Source organism: Pavona decussata, unplaced genomic scaffold (genome assembly GCF_977016875.1).
Source record: "Pavona decussata unplaced genomic scaffold, jaPavDecu1.1 SCAFFOLD_321, whole genome shotgun sequence".
In the NCBI taxonomy this organism is placed as follows: domain Eukaryota; kingdom Metazoa; phylum Cnidaria; class Anthozoa; order Scleractinia; family Agariciidae; genus Pavona; species Pavona decussata.
Window position 1 is genome coordinate 565,001 of NW_028145711.1, and position 17,531 is coordinate 582,531.

At 38.7% G+C, this 17,531-nt stretch overlaps 2 protein-coding genes across 9 annotated transcripts in view; one reads left to right on the forward strand and one right to left on the reverse strand.

The window, feature by feature from the left end:
* LOC146453917 (uncharacterized) overlaps positions 1-2,053 on the forward strand; it is a 5,853-nt gene extending 3,800 nt beyond the window's left edge. Inside the window, exon 3 of the mRNA XM_085096053.1 lies at positions 1,595-2,053. Within this exon, the coding sequence (XP_084952179.1) occupies positions 1,595-1,930 (336 nt within the window). The 3' untranslated portion in view covers positions 1,931-2,053. The remainder of the gene's footprint in view (positions 1-1,594) is intronic.
* A 5,984-nt stretch (positions 2,054-8,037) lies between these two features.
* On the reverse strand, positions 8,038-16,216 carry LOC146453918 (carbohydrate sulfotransferase 1-like). Of its 8 annotated transcripts, none has more exons than XM_085096027.1 (3): positions 16,163-16,198; positions 14,136-14,442; positions 8,038-10,012 (listed from the first exon to the last, which is right to left on the reverse strand). In XM_085096027.1, exon 3 carries the CDS (start codon positions 9,959-9,961, stop codon positions 8,747-8,749), a length of 1,215 nt encoding a protein of 404 aa, XP_084952153.1. In that variant the 5' UTR covers positions 9,962-10,012; positions 14,136-14,442; positions 16,163-16,198; the 3' UTR covers positions 8,038-8,746. The 8 variants fall into 8 exon arrangements, with proteins under 8 accessions (XP_084952153.1, XP_084952157.1, XP_084952155.1 ...); XM_085096031.1 differs by lacking the exon at positions 14,136-14,442 and adding an exon at positions 10,906-11,070 and having other exon boundaries at positions 16,163-16,178; XM_085096029.1 differs by lacking the exon at positions 16,163-16,198 and adding an exon at positions 10,906-11,070 and having other exon boundaries at positions 14,136-14,473.
* Positions 16,217-17,531: the final 1,315 nt, after the last annotated feature.

Sequence of the window (17,531 nt, forward strand, 5' to 3'; positions counted from 1 at the left end):
CGACAAAACCGACCGACCGACCGACCGACCGACCGACCAAGTCAAAAGTCACCTATCGCTATAACTCGTTCATTGCGCTACGCGCATTCACGAGTTAAAAATTCTTACTGTACAAGTTACTAAAATCAATATCTTCAATCATATTCATTTCATGAATCCTTTTAATAAAACTCCTTAGGGTATAGTTTTGTACCCTGAAGAAGGCAGCATTGCCGAAACGTTGGTTTAAAATATCTTACACCGTTAATTTTTCAGAATAAAAAGTAGCGATATTAAAACATGACGTTTCGGCGACGACATGTCACCATTATCAAATGTAAATTATAATAAAGAAAGGAAGGTGTGAAATTACATTAGAATAAAACGAGATGGAGTAAAACAAAAGAATGTGCAAAATTAAATGAACAGTTTTGCTGGTATGGAGTCTTTTTGAGTCTTAAGAGTCGGTCTCTTTTTCCTTATTAGAAGCATCTCGTAAATAAGGCACTCGAATTTCCCGCGGCACTTCTTTAGGATCGCAAACTGCTCGTGAAGTTTGTTCGGTCTTTGATCGTGTTGGTCCTTAAGATGTTTGCCGATGACGGAATACTTGTGCTCCTCAATGTGGAGGTGGAGGTGACGGCTTGTGTAGCCTCTATAATTCGCATCACACGAATTGCATTTAAACTCATACACAACGCCTTGTTGATTTACCAATGAGGTCTTTGTTTCCGTGACTTTCAGGTCTTCCGAGATTTTCTTACTTGTAAACACTGGTTGTAGAACACGATCGATTTTCTTTCCAAGATCGCTTAGTTGTCTGCGCCCGGAGTCGGCGGATTTCTGATCTTTAAAAGGCAAGATGATTCGTACGGGGTTGTCGGCTGTCTCAATTTGGTTTTGGTTCTGGTCTTGGGAAGCGTGGAGACTCTTGAAAATAGCGGAAACAAGCTTCCTAATTTCTACAGAAGATACGTCGACGATACCTTCGCTCTAGTACCCGTCTTTGCCGCTGCTACTGATTTCCTTTCAGTTCTGAATGATACACACCCAGCAATCCAGTTTACAATGGAAACAGCAGTCAACAATAGCTTACCCTTCGTAGGCATGGTAATCAACAAGACCGATAACCGCCTCAACACCTCTGTCTACAGAAAAAAGACCAACAAAGGTCTTCTACTACATTATCAGAGCCATGTTGACAACAGATATAAACGATCGCTGATAAGAACTATGTTTGATCGCGCCAACCGCTTGTCATCCTCACCGGACCTTTTCTCAACAGAATACCAGGATCTGAGAACAATGTTTCTGAAACTGAAATATCCTGAGAAACTTATTGACTACGCTGCGCAGTATTACAATCTTTATTTATCCCTGGGGATATTGCCTTCCAGCACTCTCCCGGTAGAAGGCTCCATAGTATTGCCCCTCTGTAAGCTATGATTTCCTATGATTTAATACAACATTGCACAATCCACTCAGACTTGTTGCCAATTCTACTTGTATAAGCTCGCAGGCGAGGTGAATGCACGAGAGTGGCCTACAGGGCATCTAAGTGCAGGATTACACAGTTCTTGTAGGTAACACCGACAGCTCTTTTTGTTTCTTCCAGGTGCACTTGGTGAAGAAGTCCTGGAATGAAGCGCAGGCCACCAGCACCAAGAGAGACTACAGCAATAACTGGAGCACACAATATCTGGGACTGGACAACACCGACGCCGAACGAGAACCTCAGCCTCAAACGGTCACCATCTTTCCTTACAGGCCGAGTGGCTTCGTGGAATTTGACATCACTAATGCAGTGAGGAACTGGAGAAACGGAGTACCGAACCACGGGCTGTTGATCCGTGCTAACAACGAGGATGCCGCTGGAAGGGATATCCGCTTCAGCAGCAATGCCGGCCCTTCAGCCTGGCGAGCTTATGTTCTTGTGCTCTGTCGATACTGAGACACAACAATGGTTTTTCGCGCTCCTTAACGCGGTGTCATGAGTAGCTATAAATCACAGTCTGTAGTTGTGCGTGATGTTATTCTGAGAATCAATAAACCAAGATCATAATGCTGAAGAATATGTTATTGTTATTGTTTTTATTTATTCAGGTATCTTCTACTTAGGCTGACCAAAGTATTGGTAACTTGGTAAGGTCTCGTCACCGCTATACTAGAGACAAAACAATTATTATCATAGACATAATCAAAATATTAGGTTCTTGTGATCTTGTGAGAACGGTGAGAGAGACATGAAAATAATCACAAACATATGAAACCCGGCCCCCCGACCCCCGGGACATGGCAGGGAATTTAACATTGGCTCGGTGTTAAAACACTGCTAATTTACCCGCCCCCCGGGTCAAGTAGACTGTTAAAAACCCCGCATAGAAGGGCATCAGTACCGTACTTCAGAACCAAATAAAATACAAGTCAGTTTGGGTTTGTTGGTAAAAATCGACATTGTGACTGACGTAACGTTTAGTGTCGTATCATAAGATTTTTCGTTAATGTTTTTCATTTTCAGCACATTGTAGATTTTGATTTAGTATCAAACCGGCACGGGTAGTTCAGCACCTATAACGAGCTCATTTGTTACCTCTGTGATTCTTGTCCTGAGCTGCTCGACCTGTGTATCCAGTCTTCTTAAATAACAACACGAAACCATTGCTAACGAACCACTTACGACGCGGAATAGACCATCTTCAGTGACTAAATGCCAATCCGATCCTAGTGCGTGTACCCGCCGTAATTCAAACGTTTAACAATCTATCTAATTAAATTAAACTAAGTCACATGACCAGTTATGGAAACGTTTGTGATTGGTTTATTTAAAATCACATAAGAATTAGAAGGGCAAGGGCTCGGCTTAATGTTCCTACATGTTAAATCCCCGCTGTTATCCCCGCTTCCGGTCAATGGCCCCGGTCAAAGCGACATTTTGTTAATTTCCCCGACCCTCGGGGCCAACGTGTTGTTAAATGAGCGTTAAATCCCGGCTATGTCCCCGGGGTCGGGGGGCTGGGATTTCAATTGACTGGTGCATTAAAGAAAATGATCGATCATTTTCTTTATTATATTGAACATAAGCACGTTATTGTTACGGTTTAAAGCACTTCCACTGACTTAGATTTATTCGACGTAAATGGCGCTTAGGACTATGATTATGACCGGTATGTCGCAAGTGAGAACCTAGCCTCACAACGGTTTAATTATGTGGCTGGCTATTAATAATCACAATCATAATTAAAAGAAATTATCAGTGAAAGAAATAGAAAATCTGTCCAGATACAAAGACTTGGTTTATAAAAACCACTAACTATCTCAGTAGCAAATGGGACCCTTTGCTTGTTCGAAAGTAGACTGCAAGCAGTTCCTCTCTGGTTAGTCGAGAGAGAGGGTGCGCTCACAGCGCAGCGAGACTGGAGTGAGGAGAAATGAACGAGAAGAGACTGGGTGCCTCCGCTCGTTCGCCCAAGTTTTTTCACACTCGGCTATTTCCTGCGACCTTTCGACTATCCATAAAGAGACTGCTTGCAGTCTAGTTCGAAAGAGGATGGGTAAGAACCTCCAAGGGATCCCTAGGAACCCGGCGCAAACTCCTGCAATTGATGACTTTGCTTGGGGCAGCTCATACATTGTCAATCACGTAGAGACCACCCATGCTCTTTGATACATGGAGTGTAATCGAAGATAGGTGAGAAAACAATAAAATTCAGCGAAAACGAGACGATGATATGACAATGATGGGCTAATTCGCTACCACGGCTTTATTAGTGAAAAGGCGATTGTGGTTGTCTCAAAATATATTCACTTCGATTCTGCCTTTTTGGTGGTGACTCACAGGGAGTGGGAACAAGAAGAGTGTGAATGATTGTGTGTCTTACCTATAAGTTTCCACCCACTGAAATTTCTATTTTCTGAAAAAAAAAAAGTTGAGAGATGGACCCGGTCTGCTTCCCAGATCCGCCGTCGAGTATATAGCTTATATGAATTAACTGATCGGGTGGGAGGTCTTAGCCAATATTTGATCGATGTCATTTTGTTGTTGCACGGAACTGGGGATCTTGTCGTTGTTGGGATAAAATAATACCACTGCTACGTGTGTTGTGGTGAAGGAACAACTCGAAAACACGAATCACGACCTTGTCGTGTTCCTGGGCTTATCAATCGATTGAGGTAGATGATCAGAAGATTTCATCGATTACAGATCATCATCCATCATATTTTTCTTTTGGAGAGTTGGACTGCTTCGATGACAGTTACTTAAATAATGCTAATTTAGATCAGTAACACCCAATCAAAGGAGAAGTTTAAGTCAGAATATTGGTTTGCTAGTGTAGATCTGTCTCTTTTTACTCTATGGTCGAAACTGTGTAAGATCTTTGCGAATCGCCAGCCAAACAGTGGTTGCTATTAGGTGTGCTAGATTACGCATTGTTAAATAATAACATATAATGCTAACCTGGGTTCCAGGGCTTTTCCCTTATGAATTTACCCTGGAAAACCCTGAGCACGTATTCTATATGACGGCACATTTGAAAAGTGGTCCTGAATCATTGTTTTGGTACATCAAGTCAAAGTCGTTTGTCTCAGGTCCGCAACAGAAAAAGCTATGTCACGCGCCTGTAAATCTAGTTGGTATTTGACAAAATCAATGGACCTACAGTGATTTTTTTTTAACGTAGAGAAACAGGAATTTATCTGAAGGCCCACGTGACAGAACACAAAAGCAACCAAATCCACCTAAATGACAACCACATGGAACTAGACCTGAATACGAGAGTGCTGGACATGAACATTACGAAAATTAAAGCTCATGAAATTTCATTTGCATGTTGATACAATCACCTCTCACTAACGGTACAGGAGCTTCTCTCTTTAACCTTACGTTTATTACAATAGTTGCGTTTTTCTCCTGACAATTTACTTGATTGATTGTAATCCCAACCCAATCTGACGTCCTTATGCCGTTGTATGGAATCCAAAGAAGACCTTCCAAAACTTGCTATATTCGGTTATCCTATCCTAGCAGTATGCAAGATGTTTGTCCAATGAACGTAGTTTAATGGCCTTAGCTCCCACGAGTCTCCTGTAGCTCAGTGGAGGAGCATCCGAACTAGTAATCAGAAGGTCTTAGGTTCGTCTCCTGATAGGAACACCGGGATTTTCTTTTTCCGAGTGTGCCTGTGTCATTCATTGAATAATACATCATTCTCATTCATTTATATAGATATCAAGTGTTACTATCATAGCGGGGTAGGGAATCTGCGCTATAGCAGCCTCAGGAGCTCAAAAGAAAGACGATTTAGGACATGCCTTCGAGCCAATGTGGTGGTGTTTGATAGGCATACTAGTGAATCCCAAATTCTTGCATTACAAGGTAGTCCGTTCTTCCCGACCGATTCTGGCATTGTGAGGACTTTTCATCGAAAAAGGACTAAAAATACGGCTCCATTTCAGATCAAACACCCGCTCATCTATCATCTACAATAAGAGGCCTGTACATATCAAAAAATTTGGATAAAACTTGAAACTTTTAAAGAGTTGTGATAGGATTTTCATAAGGAGAGCATTAACAGAAAAATGGGTGGAGAAAAACGGAAGAACAAATTCAATGATAGTCTCAGTCGATGGGCCTCGCCTTTCTCTGTAGATAAATGTTTACTTGGAGAGATCAAGGGACTTGGGATAGGGGAGTGTTTTGAGTCTCTCCCTTTTAATCATTTTTAGATTTTTGGACTACAAGGATAATTTCTGCATGTGTCAGTTGACCATGAGGTTACTAACATACGAATGTGTATTTAAGAATTGCCGAGATTCCTGGGATCCTGTGCAAGCGCCCACCATCACACATAAATTGCTCCATTTCACCTTCGACATGTGTGAAAAGATGAGTTTTCTTCATGTTGACGAAGCCTGTAAGAGGAATAGTTTTACACCCCACATACTGAATTGAGTTTAGTGAATGTCTGCGAGGTGATGTTTGCATAAATTATGCTGAAATGACTGCATAGATAACACTGTTGGATCTTCAGTATTGGGATGAGTAAGCTTAAGTGGAAAGCCATTCCTTTGACACAGGAACAGTCTTAGGAAGGCAATTTGAGATCGAGTGAGGTCAGTGAGGAGTGTTAGCCGGAGCAGTTCAGTGTTCTTTTATTTCCACGATTATTAGCAAAAGAAACTTTACTATCGCATATAATGAACTCAACTGACTATTTTATAAACGCTCAATTAACTTCATTTGTTTCCTCATGCTTCGAATTGAGAGATAAACTTTTCTCTGGAATAATTACCTCTACTGTATGAATAATTTAAATAAGCAAAGACTTCAGTTACTTTATTTCTTTATTTTATTATTATTATAATTATTATTATTATTATTATTATTTTAAGTTATCTTAAGAATCAGTTAACGAATCATCAATTAGTTATGAATAGCTTTTGTAATACTGTATTTGTTATAGTCATACAAATAAAGCTTGTTTTTGTTGTTGTTGTGTTCATAGGTGTTAATAGTGTACCAAATTCCTTTGGTATTATCATTGCTCAGTCATGGCAATCAAGGCGAAGCATTAAAAGTATCGGGTTAAATAGGAGGCCAGATCTGTGGATGTCTACGTATAGAAGAATGTGAATGACGCTCGTAAACGTTTATTATTTAATAGGTGATCACGGCAATTTGGATAGTGATTATTCCAGCATTTTCATTCATTTTCAAATATGTTATAAATTGATACAGCGAGTAAAGGCCTCTTCTAGTTCAAATACCATCTTTCTGCATATTGCGAACAAGCCTGGTGGAGAAGACGATGAGATCAGATCAGTTTTCGGCATTTCATTTTGCTATCACATGTGTGCCCAACACAGTTTGTGATGGTGATACCGACTGTGAGGTTAAGAGAAGGCATGATACAGGGAATGCCGTCTGGAAAAAGAAATGGAGCTCAGGAGGCTCAGCGAGAGAGTTATCTGTTTAAACCAGTGAATTATGTGACAAAGTTTCTTTGTTACTGATCACAAATTTCATCTGGCTGGCTGGTGACTGGCTGGTTGTCTAGAACAAAGATGACGAGGTCCAGTTTGTGAGGTTTCACTTTATCATCGAGGGAGTGGCAGATAATTGAAGACTTTGAAAAAGTAATGAAAATAACCTGCAATGATGATACCCCGGGGTATGAGGACAAGGGCACCGATTGGGCAAAATAGTACATTTCAAGAGACCAAAGAAAGACGCTCTTAGCTTTAATAGTTGCATCCAGGCTGATATGGAATAGTACTATGGATATACTAGTGGACCAAAGACAGGCAAGACAAGTACCTTTCATCAAAAGAACAACATTCGGAACTCTTTCTTCAGCGCACGTACAACAAATGAAAGATAGTAGAGGATGTCGGTCGAGTGGCTAGTGATATCAAGCGATGCCTAGACACTTTCCAGAACTTCAATAATACTTCTTTACTAAGTGTACGGAATAAATAATTAACAATTATTCCACGAGCGCGCGTTGGATATGAGATGATAGATTGCCAACGAGGTGCGCAGCGCCGAGTTGGTTATAATCATCTCATATCCAACAAGCACGAGTGGAATAATTGTTTTATTAAAAAACAATCAAGAAACATTGCTAGATCTTGTTGATTTCGCTTTGCAAGAACAATTATAAGACAATTTAATGGTCTCTATTTCTCGGGCATGGTATAATGGCTCATATACCATGGCCACTAAGCCAATCAAATCGCTCGAATTGCATTATACAATGATCCAGTTTTAAATAATGACTATAAACGTGACGAGGGTGGTCACAGCAAGGATTTCTTCATCGCTATTCCCGTGCTGTTGATTGTTGTATGGCCCCTCATATTGCTACTCACAAATAAGATGAAGATAACATGGAATTGTCCGCAACTTGTGAATACAACCCCAGACCCAGACAATTTACCAGTTAGGCTTTCAGCTGCGCTTGTATAGTACAAAATCTGAATGTATACAATGTTTGAGTACACAAAACTGGAACATATTGATACAGACCTTCAATGCAGTTCCAGTATTGTTGAAAAGTTAAAGTTCTGTTCTATTTTATTTACCAATTTGTAAGAAAAATCATTGTGAAACTGGTACTTCAGATAGTAACAAATGATGCAATTACCTCTAATTCCCATACTCTAGTCAGATTTTTTAACCTTTCTTATTACAGAATCGCTAAAAAGACTCGCTAGAATGGCCAATAGAATGGACAACAACAACAACAACAACAATTTATTACGAGAAAAGACAAATTACAATATTACATACCCACGATTAGCAAGGGCTATTCGAGGGCGTCCCTTAGAACGGAAGTTGACTTGAGTAAGTTGTGAGGCTATTAAATTTAAACACAGTAGTAGTACAACGAAATATGCAAAGACTACAAAAGGAAAAATCCTATTACGCAGAATGTCAATAACTTTAGAAAGCATTCATCTCAGTTGTAAAGCAGTTTGCTGTACCAGGAGCAAACTGAAAAAACTTCAGCGATTGGGTAGTTGAACAAAGTGTGGCATAAACCAAATCGTATACATTGGATAATAGTAAGTTGAATTTTAAAATCCTATAACTAATATATAGTCTAACGTCAAGTAGGTTATTTCATATCAAAACAGCAACCTCGTTCCCAGGGCTTTTTCCCGATTTTCTAGGGAAAAACCCTGGGAACGAGGTTGACCATAACAGGAGTGACTTCCAATAACAGAAGCATCCAATCATATTTTGTTACTGGACAGTGGTGCCCATTTAATCAACCAAAGAAATATTCAAATTTAACTGTTTATCCAGTGACGTACCAGTAAATTTATAACCCAACTGATTCATGACTCTTCCGCAGTACTTTTCAATCATCCGCACAGTAGCGGAATTCAGTTTCCTTCTCCATTTGGACACAATTTTTTCAGAAACTCGACTGGTGCTAAACGATTCACCGACACCTCTCAGTTGCTGTGCGGTATTGTTGGAATGTGTAGCTTGATAGAGCCAATTCTTGATGCTTCCCATCATCTCTAGTCCCACAAATTTGAAGAGCTCATTGACTGCTGACAAAGGATGCCGCGCAAGATCTTCAAACCGGATTAACTTGTACCGAGCTCCAAGGGAATTTCTAGTCGCCATTCCTAGTGTGACATCCGACTCTAGCTGACGGCAAATTTTCTCGACAAACCACTCTTGCTCACGTTTGGGTTCCCATCCCCTTGAAAAAAATTTCAAGGACATCAAAGAATAAAAAACAGCTCTTGGATCGCGCACCAAATGTATTAGCCTACATTCGCTCGCTTCGTTGTAAGAGCAGCTTGCTAAGAGTTGCTTGTTTTCCTGACCAGTTGGTATTCTGGGCGTAAGTATTTTCATAGCAACAACGTTGTAATTGTATTTACAAACTCTCTCAAGTTCGTGTGAGCTGATTGTGTCACAGAACAACGATGTCCCGTATTCGGCACAAAAGGGGGAAGATGTCAATGCAAGGCTTCTACGGCGATCATTTTTTGGCATGTTCTTTGTAAAATAGTCGTCAGAAAAGTCGCAGAACATCACATCGTCAAGAAATTTAGAGGCTAACGTTCTATACGAAGCTAAAGAGAAATCAAACTCGAATAAAGAATTACCACTGAATATTCGCTGAAGTGAATGTAATGGCTCAAAAAAATACAACACTTGTGGATGATGATTGAACACGTCGCCCAGAAATGACGATCCTGATCTTGGTAGGGACAAAATGACAATATTAACCCTTTTGGGATGTGGTTTGCCATCTGTACTCTTGCCCGCAAACCCACGAGATGCAGGATCGTTGAATATTGAGGAGTATGTGACTGAATTAGCAGTGTTCTTAGTATGTTCAATTGCTTTCCATCCAGAGTTCCCAGAAAAGTACATAAACGCCAAAGATAGAAATACTAGTGCGATCAAACAACAGGGTAAGGGTGATCTCTTGGCATAAAATGTTATGGGACGCATTTTCTTCTTTGTTTTCCGGGTCTCTTAGATGTCTTGGCTAGTAAAAACAACCTGCGGGATAGAAATGGAGATCTGGTAAATAAACGGCCACCACAGAGCTTTGCTTACCATACTTGTACTCTCGAAGTCGTCAAACTAATTGGTATTGTCTATTTCATGTACACACATTTATGAAAAGAACATGTGAGATAACTTTGAAACACATCTACTACTTAAAGGACTCTTCGAACTAATCGGTTGTTCCTTTGCCACGAACAAATTACTTGAACAATAGCTTTAGATACAGCGGCGCAGCTCTCTGTAATCGCTGTAATCTCAGGCAGGATGAATCACTTAATCAACTTGAGCAATTACTTAATCTCCATTTTAGGTAAGCTTAAAGGGGCATAGTCAAGCACAGAGCACCCTGCCACGCCGCTTAATGATTTGGAAAGTTTAGCCTAAATTTTTCAAAGCTGTTGTGACGATAGGTTTTTCCACTCTAAGCGTCGGGAAGGGGAACTGTAACTTCTGCGGTACAACGGCGAGAAAACTAACTCACTCGACTCGGAGAAACTTAACTCGGCAACTCGTTTAGCCTGCGTGAACGGAATCTCGTCACACAACCTCGTTCCCAGGGTCTCTTCTCATTACGTCTCCTTTAAAAAAGCACTTAAGGCGTTTTTCTATAATAACTATTAGTAGTTTTAATTTTCTTGTAGCTTTTCTTTTCGTAATATATCCTTCCGTTTGACATTGTAATTGTATGAAATTGTAATTGTATCCGTCGTCGTGTTCTTATCTTCTTTTTTGATTTCATCTTGTAAAATAATAACTGAGGAGACCTAATTAATATAAGCTTCACAGTTTCCTTTAGGTCTCCTCGCCATTGTTACATCTATCTTTTTCTATTTTTTTTGTTTACATTGTATTTGTGGTGTGGCAAAATAAACTTACTTACTTACTTACTATTACGTCCCTCTCTCGCTTCCTCGCTCCCTGGGACGTGAAGAGGAGAGACCATGGGAACGAGGTTGCGCGTCACAAATTCCTGGTACTTTCGGATCTGCTACGACTGGACTTCGAAGGATAGTAATGATCAACACAGAACTGGATCCAGACAGTCTAATCTGTTTAATCACAGCAAAACAACTTAACAATACAAGCAGGGTATATTTGTAACTAGCAGAGCTATTCAAAACAGTTTTACAACAACAGAAATAATTGAACTACGGCGAACGTCTATATTGTCGCGAAAGCTAATCAAATTGTAAAGAACCTCAGTATTCCATTGTAAAACTCGTCCTATTCAAAAGAACTAAAATACGAACAGCAGCTAGAAACACAGTTACAAAATATATAGAACGTCTGTTCTATTATGTGATCGCACTGACGCAAGGAAATTAAATTCTACTCAAAAAGCGCAAAAAGGCGAGTACAGCTGAGAACATATACAAAACTACAAGAGTCTCTGTTCCATTGTGTAGACTCTCTTAGGTCAAACGAGTCTTAATTACTTGAGTTACCTAGCACTAAGACTCGTCCAACCCTTGGCGATCGTGCATTCCAGTCAGCGGCACCTTATCTTTGGAATGCATTACCCTCAACAATTCGCAACATAAAGACATTAGACACTTTCAAGACTGCTGTTAAACTCATTTCTTTAATTTAGCCTTTAAATAGATTTTTATTAATGTCTTGTCTTTTAACTAGTTTATTGACTAGGTAATCGCTGCCTTCGATTGTATGGGCTTGTAGTTTTTAATAGTTTCTTGTGTTCTTAGTTGTTCTTAACTAACAATATTGTGAAGCGCATCCGAATATATTCATATAGAGGTTTGCGCTATACAAATGTAAATTATTATTATTATTATTATTATTATTATTATTATTATTATTATTATTAGCGATAAATACAGGAGGTCTGCTGCTAGGTATCGAGAAACACAGAATCTTAGTTGGTCTGGATAGAAGCAGACGAGTGATGTTTTTCTTATAATCTTATTTACACGAGCACAGTTCAGCAATATTCCAAATGAAACAAAAAGTCAAAACAAGAGAAAATATGCAAATAAAAAGGACTAAAATTAAAGTAAACACAACTGAAGGCCTATTGTATTAATAATAGTACATTTAAGGACTCAATTGTTTGAACGTTATTACACTATTTCGACCGATTTTTTTAGTTTAATTCTATTCAATTGCATGTTCTCATAACACCATTCGCACACCCAAGTAATTATTGTTTGGATCCGATTTTACTATTTTCGATCGATTTCGTGCTTAATTCAGCTCAATGTAAACTTCAATGTAAATCTCCCCGTGACACTGTCTCGAAGATCAGCCTGAGGTTTACATCGTTCTTATCTTCTCCATCCTCGTATACTTTCTTCAATAATGGTTGTTTGACTTCAATTAGGATTCACAGAATGCCTCTGTTGATTTTTTGGCAACACTTTACTTCGTGAAAGCTTTTTGCACGGACAATTTGGAGGATGTTGGAATCGCCTGGGTTGGAAACAGGATTTGGAAGATAACATATCTGGCAATGTGAACGTCGACGGATTTGGCTTGACTATATTTTACACCTTTATTTGTTGACTTAAAGTAGTAGTGGGGTCATTTTCTGGGGCAGGGCGTTTCGAAATCGTATTTTGTAAACCGGCATATGTTTGGTCGGAACGTCACACGTTTGATCGCCCGATAGGAGACTCAGATAAACTTTATGCAAGCTTTCTTTGAGGAAATGTCTCAGAATATTTTTGAAGGATATGCAATGAGATCTTAACGGCGAAACGTAACGGCGAAATTATAAGGATTTGTATGGAAAAAAAACGATTCCTACTTCAATTTAAAAATGCCAGCGAGTTTTCAATGAAAAGTCCCTATCTGAACTCTCTCGTCTGTTGTTCTTTCTCCTATGTGGTTTTTGGAGCGATTTAGCGCGATTCCAGTGAGTTTTAGTTTCATTGCTTTTCTCTCCATGGGAAACTGAGGATATATATATATATAGAGAGAGAAAAACAATGGCTACGTGTGGCGTCAGTTGTGTATTCTGTATTATATGCAAGGTTTCATCCAAAGATCGTCAAAAATTCTCGTGTTTTTCATTGATACTGCAGACAATATCTAGAACTATTTATAATAATAATATAATATATTCTCAGCGTAAATGTTTACATGTGAAAATTTAGGCAATTGACTTGATCTACGCATTAGTTTTTCATGCGTTGGGATAACGTAGAAGATATGATCGATCTAGGCCAAAAAAAAAAAAATAAAATAGCTGTCTTCCTACTGAAAACAAGTCGAAAGAGAAGCAAATCTCTCTTTTTTCGTTTATTTTGATCATTATCCTGCTCAATCTTGTGGAATATTGCCTCAGGCAATCAGGCGATATTCCGCAAGATTCAGCAGGATACTTGTTTTATTAATCAACACATTGATAACAAAGTGCAGTTTTACTGCAAGAAGATTGGAGATATTCCTAATTTTTTTACATTCTGCTCCCCAACACGAAATTAGGTCTATCAGAGAAGATCTGTTGTGTACAGGCAGCTAATATTGAACGAATCATGACGCCATATGTTGGACAGGATGACAATACCTTGAATAACAACAGGATATTGACCTCTCGCTAAATTGAACAAGGAGAATGAATTAATTGTCGAAACTACATAAACAATTCCAAAAGTTGTGCGATTAATGTTGCTAGAATTCAAAACACCTGTGTTACTTGTAAGAACCGTATACTATTTAACACTATAAAATTTCTCAGTTTCGCATATACGTAAAATATCTCAGTTCAGCAAAAAGAAGTAAAGGAAGTTAGCTTGCGTAGCGAAAGGAAGAATTACTAGTCATCAAACGACTCAGAGTGCTTTCAACAGGCCATATTACGGAAATGGAATAAACTCGACGATAACTTAAAGGTTTATGGGGTTATAAGAATAGAAAACGAGCAAGTGTTTGCCGAAACATCTCACGAAATGTTTCGATAATAGAATTCAGAGGCTGTTTCGTTTATTCGTATTCTGGAATACAATTAATCGAATGCGACCAAGAAACATTTACATTACGTGCGTCTAAAATCCCTGATTGAGCTGTAATGTAGAAATACAACACTAGGCTCTATCAAAAGAGGATCCTCTCTTTGCTCTATGCAAAGTATAACAAGAACCAAAATCACACTCACCTGTCCTTTAAATTCCAGACTATGCTGAATGTGGAAATGTTACGCTTGATGTAATGTGCAAACAGAAACGAAGAACAAATTCTCTCTATGTCACGCCAACCCTGGCTAAATACGTATGTAATACGACTGTGCGCATGCGTGAGTTACTGGGCATACGGCGAGGCAGTGTAGTTTGACCACTCTGCTTTCAGACTCTCTTCCGATTGATTACAGATACGTATGTTTGTGGTTGCCAAGCAAAGCCACTAAAAATGTATTTTTGTCCACAAATCTACTGCGAATTTCTGGAGATGACACTATTTATTACCTAAAATGGGCCAAGGTATGAAAGAGTGAAGACTTAATTGGTAAATAAATAAATAAATAAATAAATAAAGCGAGACAATTAGCTAAAATTTAAAGCGAACTAAGCGACTCCTGGTGATGGACAAACGGAAACTACTGGAGAAGTTAAATGCAGAATATTTGAAGGATTCTGTCACAATAATATGACGTTTATCAAGCTAGTTGACGTTAATTTTAAGGGGCGAAGAAATACAGCCGGTTATTTTTGGATCAGTTACTTTGATTTTGTGTCTTAAAATACTAAAATGCATAATTCAAAGCGGAAGCTAACCATGTATGAACTATTTATATTTAAGGGAACTTAACCAAAGACGACGGGGACGGAAGCGAGAACGCCAAAAGACAATAGGTGTAATGAGCAAGAACAACGGCCCTACACGTGTGGTATACTTGATGTTTTGCTACATTTCTTTGCCATCATCAGCAAAACAGCAACGTGAAATTACTAAATTCAAGGTTTTGTGGAGAACGTGAGCACACGACGGTTAATTTTTCATTCTCGTTCATTACTTGAACGCTGTACGTATCAATTTAGTTCCCGGGTACTTCGCCCGCATTGTACAAGTTAAACGAATTGGAATAATCGCGAAGTAGTGCCAATAGCGCGAACTTATATTTTTAAGTGACGTTTCGTTGCCGTTGCCGTCGTCGTTGCTTAAGTTCCATTTTAAATCAGTGGCCGCAACTTCAATAGCGATATGTTATCTCGTTTGCGCATACAATATTTTTTTTGTATAATTTTGGTTAGCAATAGTGTTTTTATTTCCTTTTTTTTATCAATAACTCTTGTTCGCGGAGCAAACCGACCAACAGAAACGGTGCTTCCATTTAAGATTTTCGTTCCCAAAACTTGAAAAATAACAATGGAGATAGTTTTTCGTGCCTAAGACATGAAAAATAATTAGAATGCTCGTGCCTAAAACATCAAGAAAACAATGAAAATTGGTTTTAAGATAAATAAACTGTCCTTGATATTAAAGCTCAAACGACAAATAAAAATAATGCCCGATGCGCACCGTTTCGCTAAATGTATTTAGTGAATTTAGTGAACCAAATTGAAAAAAAAAAAAAAAAAAAGACAAAAGAAATGAAAATACAATTATCAACATATCAAGTGTAAACAAAAAGGCTGGAGTTGACTTCAATCGTTTTTCAAAGAGCTAGGCATCAGATCAGATGGAACTTATCACCAGCTTGACGTCAGTTAACGGGCCAACAATTCCTCCAAAGGATATTGAAAGCGTACCCTGTATTTCATCGATTGCCTTTTCGTGAGGTAAAAAATTTTAAAGCAATGGGCAAAAGCAAACACAGCCGGGCTTTTTCAGGTCCTAGACAATGAAAGGTGATTGAAATGCTAATTAGAAAATCGTGTTTTTGTCGCGAATTAACGCGTTAATCGAATTTCCTCAAAGGATATTGAAAGCGTCTCGGCTGTGTTTCATCGCTCGCTTTTTCGTGTGGCAAAAGCAAAAGAAAGCAGGCTTTTACAGGCGAGCAAACGAAAAATGATTTAAATCGAAAGTTGTTTTCGTTACCGCTGTGGTTTGGCGTTCAGCTTACAAGCGTACAGCATAACAAACAGGGTATAATCTGTTTAATGCGCACGATCACAAAAGTTAATTTGCCCTTAATACTCTTTCATCGATCTTAATTATTTAGAACAACCAACGTTAACCCACCTGGCTTAGAGGAGGTTGCTTTCTGTGTTAAGGTTTGTTAAAAATTGTCCGAGAAGGCTCACATCTCCAGAATGTAGTTAGATGCGGATTCAATTATACTGTAATCGAGCAACATTCATGATTTTGATTAATAGTCAGGTGACACTTTGAATATTGCACTTAATCAGGCTGACTTAATGCATGGCGATCACGTGGTATATGTTTTTATCCTGATCACTCTTTTGGACTCCGAGTAATTAATAATTTTGTTGCTTCCCTAAGTTTATTTTCCTTCAATGATATTTTGTGGCATTAAATGAAATTACAACAGATGCGAGTCGCATTATCCATGTTAAATGAAAAGTAATTCTACAAGTTAATTATGTGTTCTTGTAAAATCCATTCTTGAATAATGTAGTTTTATTTCTCATTTTGCGCGATGTAAAAATGTCTAAAGTGAAGCTTGTAGCAATAAATAGTTTTTAACGTAGCAACAAATGTTTGAATTGAGTTAGTTCAGTTTGCTTTGCCATAAGTTGTACAAAAGCAAGAAACTGAAAACTAATTAAACACTAATGGCGAGGAAGCCCAAGGGAAGCCACCGGGCTTATAAGAAATGGGCTCCCTCAGTTAAGTAATAGGCCTTATCACGGTTTTCGACGCCATTTTGACGAGTAGGCAAACACGTCTGAAATAATAGTGTTTGTATGGAAATCCGATGTCAAATAATTTTCAAAAAACAGCGCTTCTGAAAAAATCATGAATTGAAAACTTTTGGCACTAAGAAAACGATTTTAAGAAAAAAAAATTGGAGGGATGTAGCTGTGCCAGAAAGCGTCCAGTCGAGTTTTGGACTTTCCATACATTTGTCTGTATAGCGAACCAGCCGTGAACTGCTGCTAAAAATAGCTCGCGGGAAAAAAATACAGGGAAATGTATGAAAAGTTCAAAACACGACTGGGCGCTTTCTGGCACAGCTACATCCCTCCAATTTTTTTCTCAAAATCCTTTCTACAGTTCCAAAAGTTTCCAATTCATGATTTTTTCAGAAGCGATGTTTTATGAAAATGATTTGACATCGGATTTCCATACAAACACTGTTATTTCAGACATGTTTGCCTACTCGTCAAAATGGCTTCGAAAACCAGTATAAGGCCTATTAGAACAAAGTATTACAGACGGGACCAAAATCAATGGCAGAGCTCAATAAATTTAAAAATATATTATCTAAAAACTGGATCATTGTATAATGTAATTCGAGCGATTTGATTGGCTTAGCGGCCATGGTATATGAGCCATTATACCATGGTCGAGAAATAGAGATCATTAAGTTGTCTTCCTTATTGTTCTTGCAAAGCCGGAAATCCGCAAAATCGAGCGTTATTTCTTG

What these genes read in the sequence shown, in the direction of transcription:
- LOC146453918 (XM_085096032.1), bottom strand. Translation starts at nt 9,961, where the DNA reads ATGCGTCCCATAACATTTTATGCCAAGAGATCACCCTTACCCTGTTGT.